Genomic DNA, 13,205 nt, shown 5'->3' with positions numbered 1-13,205 from the left:
ACGCTTACTTTTTTCTTGTGATTCCTATAGTATTATTATAGTTCTTATGGGATCAAACCAGTTGTCTCAGGATGGTGTGTGCCACGCTTCTACATTTGTCCCTCATGCCCCAGAATTCAGCAAACAAATGACTGGAAGAGGAAATGGATTTGTATGTGTTGATGTATGTCCAGTGGCAGTGAGACAGGTTGGAGGGATGATGATGTCTTAGCTTCCCTCCCCACATTTGGAAAAGCCAAGCTGACTGGTAGTGCAGAAAGGTGGTGCACATAACCTGTGCTCTGCTGCTCTCCACAGAAGATTTAAGAGTAGAAAATTACTTAGTCTGCCTCCCCAGACTTTCAGAGTTGAGAATAACCTAGTTGAATGCTGGGTGTTAAGAACTGATGCACAATACGTAACAAATATGACCTTTCCCTTTATTCTCACAAACTAAATTGTTCAACTTAGTATTTTCTGTTTAAGTGCATTACTTTTAAACAAGACAATTAAATTATGTTTCTTTGTTTCTGGATTTTTTTTCAGAGTTTGGGAAGCTCTGCTACAAGAATCATAGTACAGGTAGACATTTTTTCGCCATTATACTTGAGTTTTAAATGAAGCTTTGTCTTGATAAACTAATAATTTGTCTCTTAGGGAACATTTGTGGGTATGTGGATAGCTTAGAGATATCTTAGATGTCCACGAACTACAGTGGTGGAGTAGGGCATGTCTGTAATTACAGCAAAGGGGATATCTTAGCTGGTTGCTGATTAAAGACCATTGCAGCTGTTTTTGACACTTAAAAAATCTGAAAACCTCTGTATGCAAATTCCATAGTGCTTTCAAAATTGGCAAAAGTTGACCATCTTGGTCTGCTCAGGAAGGAAGATGGAATTCTAGAACTAAAGCTTGAATGTTAGTCAATATCAAATTAAATATAAATCACAACCTGCACAGTTCCATTTTCATTTAAAGTGTTTGTTTTTTTAATGGAAACAGCCAGTTCAGAATTACGATTTTAAAATCCCACAGTTAATGCTTAGGTGAACTGTATTTGTAATGTTGCTTCTTGATAACCAGGCACTTGGAAAGTTGATTACAATCCAATCTCATTAAGAGCATGCTCATAAAGTATTATGAATATCATTCAGGCATATTTTTCTGGGTTCTTTGCAATTTAGCACGTTTAGCATGTATCCCACTCTTAATGGCTAGCCAGTCCACTAGATGCTAGTCCATTAGACTACAGCAACAAATTCTCACTTTCATCAAAAGATCAGTAGCAGGTTACCCCAGCTGAAATTAGTCTTTTGGAAATCATCACTTTCAAAATACATAGCATTATTTTCTTCCCTGGCTAGTGATGAATGCTGGCAAAGAAAGGAATCAGATTTCCTCGTTATTTAATTTATGACTTTAAATGTACAGTGTTTTGGTTGCACAGGTTAACTGTTTTCATTGTGTAGATATAAAAATCATTTTATTCCTCTCATAATCCACATAATTTGTGGGAATCAAAATATTTTCTGCAGTGACTTTCCTTAGATTAAATTGTAACTGTGGCTTTTTCAATTTTTGTTTTGTCAAAGACTTTGTCAACAGTTTGTTGTACCTATTCATGAAAAAATACCGGTCATAATATGAAGACAAAGTTTAAAGGCAATGAGTTTAAAGGCAATATGTGTCGTACATTTGAAGGGCAGAATTATTTTAACTCACTTCAAATACCACAATATTACACCAAGATGTATTATACAATTAATTTTCATTCAGAAAATGATAAGAAGAGATATATATATATACTTTTAACACTTTATTTCTGTAGCATCTTTATATACATCTTATAGCACATGGAGATGGCATAAAGTATGAAAAGGTGTAATGAACTCTTTGTGGCTTTCAAACTGTCTAGTAGATAGAGGGACAGAGCTGCTCCTTGAAATGGCTTAGTGCATAAGCAATTTCTCTTAAAATTAAGTAACCTGTTGTTGTTGTTGTTGTTCCTGTGTAGAGTGGACAAAAACAGCAAACCAGCAGCAGTACTTATGTTCAGGTAAGTGAACTTAAAAAGTATTATAAATATTCCTGTAGACTTCACTAAAACAGGGCCATCACAACTTAGAAATCATTTTCTGCATTTAAAAATGGATTTCATAGGTGCAGGTATTTCTATTTCCCTGGCTTTTGTTCATAAAATACCATCTGATGTTGGTGTTCAACTGTTTTTGTTTGTGATGCTCACAAAAGTATTTCTGTGTGTGATGGGTTGACATGAAATAAGTGTATTCCACTCAGAGCATAAAGGTCATGGCCCTGAGAGGAAGTGATTCTAGGCTCACACTGCACCATCAGCCCCAGACTGATAGATTCAGATCCCTTGCATATTAGACCTCGAATTCCAAAAGTTGTAAAGGGTAGTTGCTTAGCCATATCAAGAATGATGAAAAATCATAATTGTGGAACTATGTGCAATGTCTTCCAGGATTGCTTAAAGCTACTTGTGTGAAAAACAGTGTGTGAATTTAACAAATACTCAAATAATGGTGTCATAGATTATTGCAAACTAAAACTTGAGAATATTCATAGTATGAACTCAAGTATGAAGTGTGAAGCCAGTCTCTAAGTGTTTCTCCTCTTGGGGGTTGGGGTTAGGAAGGATGCAAAAGTCTGTCAAGATTCTCTATAGCACTACATGCAACCAGAAAAATGTTTCAAAAGGGTAGGTATGGCTTTTAGGGATCAAGGCCACAGGAAGCCCACTGCTCTATATCACAAATATTCAATACGCACAATGTTGGCATTCATGGCTTCTGATGAGAATAGGACAATGTATTGCAGAGATGTTAGCATACTGCTCTGTCTACTTTGTGCTTTTAGGGAATCCCACATGCAGCTGTTAGTTCCATAAACATCATGCTCTTTTAAAAAGCCTCCTTGTCAAGGTGGTAATTATTTTCTCTTTATTTAAAGGGTTCCCAAGGCAGCCAGTCCTATAGTCAGGTGAGACTTTTTGCTGAAATGTATTCAGCTTTTCTGCAGGAGCTTGTAAATGGACTTCAGTGCATGGGCCATTTTTTACCTTCTTGATGTTTCCTAGTAGTCCTTGATTTTGGTTTGTACCACTGAAATACCATGTGAGGGAAGAAAAGAACATAGTGCAGAGGAACTTTAGGTGGAAATGGACTTTTCTGCTGCAGCTGTGCTAAGATGCTACAGCTTTGTTTACAAATGACTTCTTGCCTTTCTTACAGGGCTACAGACCTCAAAGTGGCAGTTCCTACAGCCAGGTACGCATCAGTAATTTAGCATTTGAGAATATTTTAGCTGTATTTTAGTCATATAGCATTTGAGAAATGGAGCACTGTGGCACTGTAGAGGCACTGGGCAATCCCTCAGATTTTGAACTTTAATGGACATTTTCTCTGAAACTGTCTATTGTCACACTCAACATTTATGCATGTGCTACTTATTGATCTGGAATGCCAGTGTGTGAAATCATCACACGCAGCATCCTCATGAGTGCCAGGAGATGTCTGGCTCTTCATACTGCCCTGTGTGGCCTTAGGGGGTAGGTGCTGGCTGTTGCTAATGCAGGCTGGCTCCCTTACTGAAAGGGAAGTAACCAAATGGTGTCCTTGTCTTAGGGTGGACCAGGTTTTTCGGGCAGCAGCAGTTCCTATGGCCAGGTAAGCAAACTGGCTGTTCTGCAGAAAGTTCTTTACGGACCTTTCTGTGACTGACACGACTGGCACACTTTGGAAGTGATGTTTCCCTTGGCATTCTGTGTCTCAATTTGGGCTGTGGCTTCTGCTAAGAATAGGATAATGTGCTGCACAGAGGCACAGCTGTTAGCATTCTGCTCTGTGTCTTTTGGCACAGGAAGAATGTTTCAGGGAATCCCACATGCAGCTGTTAGTTCCATAAACATTATGCTCTGTAAAGAAGCCTCCTTGTCAAGGTGGTAATTATTTTCTCTTTATTTAAAGGGCTCCCAAGGCAGCCAGTCCTATGGCCAGGTGAGACTTCATTGCTGAAATGTGTTGAGCCTTTCTGTTGGAGCCTGTCTTGTAAATGGGCTTTGGGGCATGGGTGGGCTTTTTTCCTTCTTGGTGCTTCTGAGTGGTCCTTGATTTGGTTTGTACCACTAAAACACCATGAGGGAAAAAATAACATAGTAGAGAGGAACTCTTAATGGAAATGTGCTTTTCTCTCTGGCATTCTGTGATTCTGTTTCAGCTGTGCTAGGACTGCACTTACACAGCTCTGTTTACAAGTGACTCCTTGCCTTTCTTACAGGGCTACCAGCCTCAAGGTGGCAGCTCCTATGGACAGGTAAATGTCAGTTGGAATAGAACATTTGAGAAAGTGTAGGTCATTGTCCTGAAAAGTTAGCAGATTTTAAAATAATTTTTTTCAATTCACACTGAATTCTTAACCAATATATCTCTGACTCCATTTCAAATGTTTTGTTGTGAACATGACCGTTGTGTTTTTCGTGGATAGATACAGGAATCCTAGATTTCTGCTGCTGTCTTACCTTTTCCATGGGTTTGGAACTTTATAAATTTACGGTAGAAATAGTCTATTTGATGCTGTTCCCATTCCAGTTGATGGTATAATACAAATTTATAGTCAGTTCTTGCTCGCTCCTTTGCTCTCAGCAGTGAAGTAGTGTTGAGGAATAAAGAACATTGGGTCAGGTTCTCAGCTGAATGAAGATTTGGTGTTGCAGCCTGCAACTGATGAATTTTTACCTCCCTTCACAGTTTTTATGTAAATTAAAGCAGCCCTAACATAGCTATGAATTTTGTCAAGATCTCTATGTCAGATAGCAAAGATAGACATGATACTTCAAATACTTTTTGGTAATCCCTATCTTCATCAGTCTCCCAGGCAGCTGTGGCACAGGTCTGCATGTACATGAAACAACTGCACTTTTTTGAGATTATATTGAAGGCAGATTGCAACAGCAAATTATAACCACAGTAACTTTATATTACTGAGAAATTTTTTTAAGTACAGTCATCCTTGGCTAATTCATTTGACCTGCTACTTTGAGTTGCATTGTTTTGTTTCCATTTTATGAACCTATATTTTTTCTAAGATTCTTTCCTAATTTTTAAAAATTATTTTTCACCCTAATTTTCCCTCAGAGGAAGGGAATTATGCAATTGGGGCCAATGGAAAATACAAATATATGAAATCAATATTCACCTAGTATTCAGCATTAGCCATCTAAGCCCAGTGTCTGAAAAATAAAGAAAAATAAACATAGTAAGAAATGTTGTGTCCCCTCCTGGAAAACCCTCATAGGATTAAAGTACTGTCTGAGACAGATGTAAAACTACTCTATGATTGTCATTCAATAAACGGGGTGATCACCTATTCCTCCAGAATAGAAAATATCAAAATAACTCTAGTTTAGCCATAGAGTCTGTACATTCTCTGTCTTATTCTGCTTTCTTACCCCACAAAGAGACGTTAGAAAGTCATCTGCTTCACAAATACAGTAAATATGTATCAATAATTAATTTCATACAGGGCTACCAGCCTCAAGGTGGCAGTTCCTACAGCCAGGTAAGCATCAGTCAGTCATCAGTCAGAATATAGCATTTCAGAAATGGCAATGTAGAGGCACTGAGCAATCCCTCAGATTTTGAACTTTAATGGACATTTTCTCTGAAACTGTCTATTGTCACACTCAACATTTATGCATGTGCTACTTATTGATCTGGAATGCCAGTGTGTGAAATCATCACACGCAGCATCCTCATGAGTGCCAGGAGATGTCTGGCTCTTCATACTGCCCTGTGTGGCCTTAGGGGGTAGGTGCTGGCTGTTGCTAATGCAGGCTGGCTCCCTTACTGAAAGGGAAGTAACCAAATGGTGTCCTTGTCTTAGGGTGGACCAGGTTTTTCGGGCAGCAGCAGTTCCTATGGCCAGGTAAGCAAACTGGCTGTTCTGCAGAAAGTTCTTTACGGACCTTTCTGTGACTGACACGACTGGCACACTTTGGAAGTGATGTTTCCCTTGGCATTCTGTGTCTCAATTTGGGCTGTGGCTTCTGCTAAGAATAGGATAATGTGCTGCACAGAGGCACAGCTGTTAGCATTCTGCTCTGTGTCTTTTGGCACAGGAAGAATGTTTCAGGGAATCCCACATGCAGCTGTTAGTTCCATAAACATTATGCTCTGTAAAGAAGCCTCCTTGTCAAGGTGGTAATTATTTTCTCTTTATTTAAAGGGTTCCCAAGGCAGCCAGTCCTATAGTCAGGTGAGACTTTTTGCTGAAATGTATTCAGCTTTTCTGCAGGAGCTTGTAAATGGACTTCAGTGCATGGGCCATTTTTTTCCTTCTTGATGTTTCCTAGTAGTCCTTGATTTTGGTTTGTACCACTGAAATACCATGTGAGGGAAGAAAAGAACATAGTGCAGAGGAACTTTAGGTGGAAATGGACTTTTCTGCTGCAGCTGTGCTAAGATGCTACAGCTTTGTTTACAAATGACTTCTTGCCTTTCTTACAGGGCTACAGACCTCAAAGTGGCAGTTCCTACAGCCAGGTACGCATCAGTAATTTAGCATTTGAGAGTATTTTAGCTGTATTTTAGTCATATAGCATTTGAGAAATGGAGCACTGTGGCACTGTAGAGGCACTGGGCAATCCCTCAGATTTTGAACTTTAATGGACATTTTCTCTGAAACTGTCTATTGTCACACTCAACATTTATGCATGTGCTACTTATTGATCTGGAATGCCAGTGTGTGAAATCATCACACGCAGCATCCTCATGAGTGCCAGGAGATGTCTGGCTCTTCATACTGCCCTGTGTGGCCTTAGGGGGTAGGTGCTGGCTGTTGCTAATGCAGGCTGGCTCCCTTACTGAAAGGGAAGTAACCAAATGGTGTCCTTGTCTTAGGGTGGACCAGGTTTTTCGGGCAGCAGCAGTTCCTATGGCCAAGTAAGCAAACTGGCTGTTCTGCAGAAAGTTCTTTACGGACCTTTCTGTGACTGACACGACTGGCACACTTTGGAAGTGGTGTTTCCCTTGGCATTCTGTGTCTCAATTTGGGCTGTGGCTTCTGCTAAGAATAGGATAATGTGCTGCACAGAGGCACAGCTGTTAGCGTTCTGCTCTGTGTCTTTTGGCACAGGAAGAATGTTTCAGGGAATCCCACATGCAGCTGTTAGTTCCATAAACATTATGCTCTGTAAAGAAGCCTCCTTGTCAATGTGGTAATTATTTTCTCTTTATTTAAAGGGCTCCCAAGGCAGCCAGTCCTATGGCCAGGTGAGACTTCATTGCTGAAATGTGTTGAGCCTTTCTGTTGGAGCCTGTCTTGTAAATGGGCTTTGGGGCATGGGTGGGCTTTTTTCCTTCTTGGTGCTTCTGAGTGGTCCTTGATTTGGTTTGTACCACTAAAACACCATGAGGGAAAAAATAACATAGTAGAGAGGAACTCTTAATGGAAATGTGCTTTTCTCTCTGGCATTCTGTGATTCTGTTTCAGCTGTGCTAGGACTGCACTTACACAGCTCTGTTTACAAGTGACTCCTTGCCTTTCTTACAGGGCTACCAGCCTCAAAGTGGCAGCTCCTATGGACAGGTAAGCATCAGTCAGTCACTGGTCATTATACAGCATGTATGTGGTGTTCCCATATATGTATTGAGAATTCTGTTGTTTCTTACTTGAAATAATACAGTAAGTACTCTTTAGAATTAAGTCTCATGAACTTTTTTCATATGGCTCTGGCAATAGGCTCACTGAAGCAGCACTTTCCCCTGTAGAAAGGAGTGCATGCAGGTTTCAGCTTTCTGATGCACTTCAGTATTCAACATACTCAGTACTTTACCAGATAATTCACAGTAGGATGTAGTTGGTCTTCTACCTTGGAAGCAACTTGGCAGTTAAAGCCCTTGAAAATTTATATCTGTGTTTGAAATGGAGAATAGGAATATTTGGATCCTGAGCTGCTCTTTTTCTTTCCCAAGCAGGGTGGATCTGCTTCTTATGGTGGCAGCAGTGGTTGTGGACAAGTAAGACTTTTTTCTCCAAACTATTTGAAAACTATACCCAGCTTTCTTTGCAATAGTAGCATGTTTTTAATAATTTATAATGTTTGTTAGTTTGAAATCTGTTGCTTTCATTGTTACATGGACTTATCTAGCACAGAGGTCAAGAAAGGCTGATATTGTTGGCCCTTGTAACCAATATGAAGTGGCTGCTCCCATTTAGAATTACACATGGAAGACAAACAAGTGATTAATCTGTCTACTTAATAAGTATATAAAATCTTTGCTTGGGAATTTTTGGATGTTACTCCGTTTATTTCCTATAGAAAATGATAGGAATAGAGAGTGGCTCAAATGGAATAAGAATTAAATTAGTAGTTTTCATCCTGGTTCTATTTCATCTTGTGTATGTCTGCAATGGTGTAAAGACATTGATTATGAGATCCCAGGTGAACGGATCATGGGTCAGGCCAATAGTAAACCTATGTTTAAATAAATATATTGAGGAAAGCAACCAGAATGAAAGATAAGTATAAATACAGACATTTTTAGCAGTACTTAGCAGAAATATTAGGATTGATAGAAGTTAGGCATGAATGAAAATGCATGTGAAAGCATCATAAGGAGCATTACAACAAGGACACAGTTACCAGCAATGACACTGATAAACACTGAAGAACGGATTATTTCCACCAAGCTGTGTCATGGGTTGACTTATCAAGAGAAGACCTGTGCTGTAATAATGGGAGGGTGACAGCCAAGGCAGAACTCTTTCTGTGTACTGTTCCTCATCCTGTCATCACAAGATATACCCAAAACGGGTAAATGAATGGCTCTGAGCAGAAGCCTTGCCTAAAATGCATGGTGGGTGAATCTAGCAAGAGATTGATGGTCACATTTAGATAGATGGTTACCCAACAGTAACAGTTGCTTCCAAGAAATCCCACCAACAGTTCATCTTTGCCAATCAACAGGAACTAGGATGGTACAGAGAGACATCAATTACCAACCTACCTCTTTCATTGTGGCTCACAAGTAGTCCTTTGATCATCTGTGTGCATGTGTCTTGATTCTTGTATGGGAGTATGAGAGTGGCAGAGGGTAAAGCCACACACTTAAAGGGTTAAATAAAATTTAACTCACCCTCTGTAAAGTTATATGTTGAGTTTTGTTACATTAATTCACACATAAGAAATTTTAAGGAAACTAATTACTTTGCAAGAAAAATGGCATTTACTTTTTTGTTTGTTTGGTTTTTGACAGGGTGTTTCATATGATAGCAATCCCTGCCACCAGGTAAATGGTCTTTCTCCTCTTATTTTAAGATGCATCCACAATTAGTTTTGACACTAACTCAATTAGTCCCAAATTCAGATTCATATTGCACAAATCCATGTAATCTTACAAATTTTGAGATTAGAACTGACTATCTTCCTATACACAGAAGTATCACAGGGGCTTTGGAGTCTTTCTTGCCCCTTTTTTCCTAGTGTTATGTCTGTGAAACATCTAAATCATTAGGACATTAAGGCCAGATTCTGGAAAGAAGTCGTCTGCTGCACAGTTCCTTAACTGGCATGACTTAAATCAGGGCTGGAACTCGCCAGCCTCTCTTTTCCTATCAAAAGCCAAAAAATATTTTAGGACTGCCACTTGAGGTTCCTGAAACAAACTGGTTTAACAATTCACTGTTTTTGCAGTGAATTATAGACAGCTACATGTGTATTTGTTACAAATTCAAGTGTTGGAGCTCTACAGACCACTATTTTAAAAGATGTCAACTATGTTTAAAGAAGTCATCTCTGTGATGTTAAAAATTAGGAAGAAAGCAGCAATAGATGATTTCTTTTTTGTTCACAACATTTCTTTTGATTCTTACTGAGTTTTCACAAGAAACAGAAAAATTGGATAGATTCATTGTTTCAATAAATACTGTGTTTTAGCAATATAAATATATACTATATTTATAAATGTGCAAACAACTTAGATGTTGCTTCAATATATAGTTATTATGTGGTACAGTATATACAATGCACTGTATGTAACTTAGAACTTGATAGAATTATATATTAAATAGGTATATATTTTATAACAGCTTTTAATATTTTTAAGAGGACCTATTTCTTTTTAAGAAAAAAGAAAATGCTTAAATTTTGTTCTAAAATCTTCTAGAACATTGAAAGATAATACTTCTCATTTCATTTTTGACTGTTTTGAATGAAGCCTCAGTCCCATTTTAGCGAATGGAAAATTTCCCACTCACTTCAATAGTTCAGGATTTCACTGTTCTTATTATGCACTTTTGACTTGAATACTTCTACATTTCTTCTGATTTCACTGGAGGGAATTACATTCCTCTTCTAAAGAGGGCACATTGAAACATACTGAGTGCTTTATTTAAAACCTTCTCCTTGAGGCCACTGTATCTCACAGGTCACAGCTTTCTAAGTAATAATGCTACCAGGGGAATCTGTATAAATTCACTCAATTTATATAAATTACGTTTTCTACAGGAGAAAAAAAGATACATTCTCTAGAGAGTGTTCCAAATGGAACTCATCTGTGCAGTAGACATTACTTAAAGTTAAATGTTTGAGGTTCCTTGATTTATGTCTCATCTAGTATTTACCATTGCATTACTGGCAGTGTGTGCTCATTATGTTAGAAATTATATCTATATTGCATATCTGCCTCTGCTTCTTACTCTTCCTAAGCAAGTATACCAAAAATATTCCATGGCCAAACAGTGAGTGTCTAAAGCATTTTTTGTCTGATTTACAGGGTGGATCACAGGGCGATCAGGTAGGTAACTCTTTATTATCCATTGGTAAAAACTTTTAAAGCAATTCTAATCCACAGTACAGTTTTCTTGCTCATGGGGATATAGAATCTTGCAGACTCATTTAGAATCTTTGTAACTCATTTTCTGCAGGCACACTTTTTATCAGCCCTGAAATTCCACTTATATAAAAGTGGAAGTTACATAGAACTTCCATAGAACTCAGCAACATAGGATAGCTGTATGCACTCAGATAAAATTCAGCTCTCCAGCATTATAACTGTTGCTGTTTTGTTTTCACAGGGTGGTTCATACTCCTCACAAAACTATGGTGGTAGCCAAGTAAGTATTGCCTCCCACTGAGGTTTTATGATGGTTTTAACTTCTGTGATGGCTGATTGCACTATGGTAATGTAAATTCTAATTATTTTGTTGGTGTTTTTTCTTAGCAGAGTGGATCATCGTACTCCCAAAGTTACAGTGACAATCAGGTAGGTAGACCTTGATTTTGTCCTGGTAAGAACTTTTATAATATTTGATAATTTGTCTGGATATCTTGAAAATTGTATTTTTTCAAAGGAATCCTAGTCAATTGTTTATTCCAGCTTTACAGCCTCTGAGCCAAATCACAGTTTCTTCTGAAGTAGAGTTTATATTTGTTTGTTTTATAGGATGGATCCTACTCACAAAACTATGGTGGTGGCCAAGTAAGTAATACTCTATTTCACTACTTGTACATCAGTTCATATAAACTTTAGCCTCTGCTCAAAATCAGGTTTTCTATATCCTAATTTTCTCCAATTTTCATTGCGTTTTTTGTTTGTTTAAAGGGTGGATCATCTTCAGACACCTATTATGAGAATCAGGTAAGTAGTTCTTTCTCCTGGTTACATATTATTCGTAGTCCCTGCATCATTTTTCTCAAAGATGTAATAAAACATAATTGTTTCTGTGCTTTTCTTGGTTTGGATTTGTTTTGTTGTTTTTTATTTCTTTACTGAAGATTGGAACATTCTCTGTCAGCCACTGTTGCAGCTATGTATTTGGCTCCTTTTTGCCTTATAAAGATCGCAATTTAATTTAACTCAGCTTCTCTTTTGCATGAGCGTCTCTTCTGTCTTGTAGAGGACAACATGAAAGTGTATGTTTAGCAATTCATACTTTTGAGGAAATAACTGGTATCTGATGTCCTTCTAGGACTCACAAGACTTCTCAGATGATAGTAATCCCAATGCCTGTGATGATGTGAGTATGCTGTCTCTAATATATTTTCATCTCAATATTTTTCACGTAGATGAGAAAATGTTGCTCTGCTAGATGCAGTCTTTGGAGCAGAATGATCCAGAAAGAATGCTGAGTTTCCACACTAATAGCTGTTTCAGCAACTGCCTCTTCTCTTGCTGCAAATTGTCATACATATGTTTACGGATACACTTAGTGCTTTTAAATGCATTTAACATGATGAAATGAAATATGAATAAAAATACTTCAATGCCTTTCCTGTAACAGATGATTTTCCCCAAAGTCTAAGGGTACATTTTACATTAATTAAAGAAAAAAAACCAAACCTGAAAGAAAATCTTTAGGTATATACAATGAATGCAAGATATTACAGATATTACACTGCTTTTCATGTTACATTTCTACCAATCTAAGGTTGTTATTAAAATGTTTCTCAGACTAGAACGGTAGAATTTCAAACTAATTTAGACAAGGCTGTGGAGAATGGCAGCAATAAGTGATTTTTGTTATGTCTGTATGCAGTATCGGAAACAATTTCTGTAAGCTTACTTTATTTAAATAATTCTCAAAAAAGGAAATAATGTATTCTTTTCCAGAATGACACTACCTACAGTGCCAATAATCAGGTAAGTACTTTGTTTGTTCTGTATTATTATAATGATTAAAGACAGTGTTAGTAACTGAACACTTCTATATTAGACCTGTTGACCTTTAGTATATGATTGCTTTATAATACCCTTCAAAAAGTTAATTATGTCTCTGTATTCAAGGCTGCTGCACAATTATTAAAATGGCACAATACTTCTAAGAATATATACTAATACATTCGATTCATAATATATCCACTTTAACGGGACAGTTATTTGGGAATTAATCACCCGTGTACATGAGGCATGTAGCCATCTCAAGCTTTGCTCACTCGTTCAGATTTAAAACCACTTACATGCTGCTGGTTTAGAGCAACATTTGTTCCCAGTATTACCCAGTATTATTATCTGTGTCAAGACTTTCCATCTGTCCTACAAGCAGAAATGGTGAATTAACATGGATAGATTGTCACCAAGCAAATATACTGTTGTGTAAATAAATTACATTTTCTCCTACTTGTTTCTGTTCATAGAGAAGCTTTCCCATCTGTCACAACCTCCTTTTGTTTTACTGCCATCTAGAGTAACCTTCTGTCATCAACT

At 37.7% G+C, this 13,205-nt stretch overlaps 1 protein-coding gene across 50 annotated transcripts in view; it reads left to right on the top strand.

The window, feature by feature from the left end:
• LOC116448428 (hornerin-like) overlaps nt 1-13,205 on the top strand; it is a 49,512-nt gene that overhangs the window by 12,197 nt on the left and 24,110 nt on the right. For 23 of the 50 annotated variants that reach the window (XM_032118783.1, XM_032118766.1, XM_032118794.1 and 20 more), the window contains exons 15-37: nt 526-561; nt 1,994-2,035; nt 2,953-2,982; nt 3,234-3,269; nt 3,627-3,668; nt 3,969-3,998; nt 4,279-4,314; nt 5,524-5,559; nt 5,884-5,925; nt 6,226-6,255; nt 6,507-6,542; nt 6,900-6,941; nt 7,242-7,271; nt 7,552-7,587; nt 7,974-8,018; nt 9,258-9,290; nt 10,776-10,796; nt 11,077-11,115; nt 11,223-11,264; nt 11,445-11,480; nt 11,604-11,639; nt 11,971-12,018; nt 12,612-12,641. In XM_032118783.1, the coding sequence (XP_031974674.1) occupies nt 526-561; nt 1,994-2,035; nt 2,953-2,982; nt 3,234-3,269; nt 3,627-3,668; nt 3,969-3,998; nt 4,279-4,314; nt 5,524-5,559; nt 5,884-5,925; nt 6,226-6,255; nt 6,507-6,542; nt 6,900-6,941; nt 7,242-7,271; nt 7,552-7,587; nt 7,974-8,018; nt 9,258-9,290; nt 10,776-10,796; nt 11,077-11,115; nt 11,223-11,264; nt 11,445-11,480; nt 11,604-11,639; nt 11,971-12,018; nt 12,612-12,641 (834 nt within the window). The remainder of the gene's footprint in view (nt 1-525; nt 562-1,993; nt 2,036-2,952; nt 2,983-3,233; nt 3,270-3,626; nt 3,669-3,968; nt 3,999-4,278; nt 4,315-5,523; nt 5,560-5,883; nt 5,926-6,225; nt 6,256-6,506; nt 6,543-6,899; nt 6,942-7,241; nt 7,272-7,551; nt 7,588-7,973; nt 8,019-9,257; nt 9,291-10,775; nt 10,797-11,076; nt 11,116-11,222; nt 11,265-11,444; nt 11,481-11,603; nt 11,640-11,970; nt 12,019-12,611; nt 12,642-13,205) is intronic. The other 27 variants (XM_032118754.1, XM_032118753.1, XM_032118755.1 and 24 more) reach the window with 27 other exon arrangements.

This window comes from Corvus moneduloides, chromosome 9 (assembly GCF_009650955.1).
Source record: "Corvus moneduloides isolate bCorMon1 chromosome 9, bCorMon1.pri, whole genome shotgun sequence".
In the NCBI taxonomy this organism is placed as follows: domain Eukaryota; kingdom Metazoa; phylum Chordata; class Aves; order Passeriformes; family Corvidae; genus Corvus; species Corvus moneduloides.
Note: the sequence above shows the minus strand (reverse complement) of the source record. Positions and strands in the feature narration are given on the sequence as shown.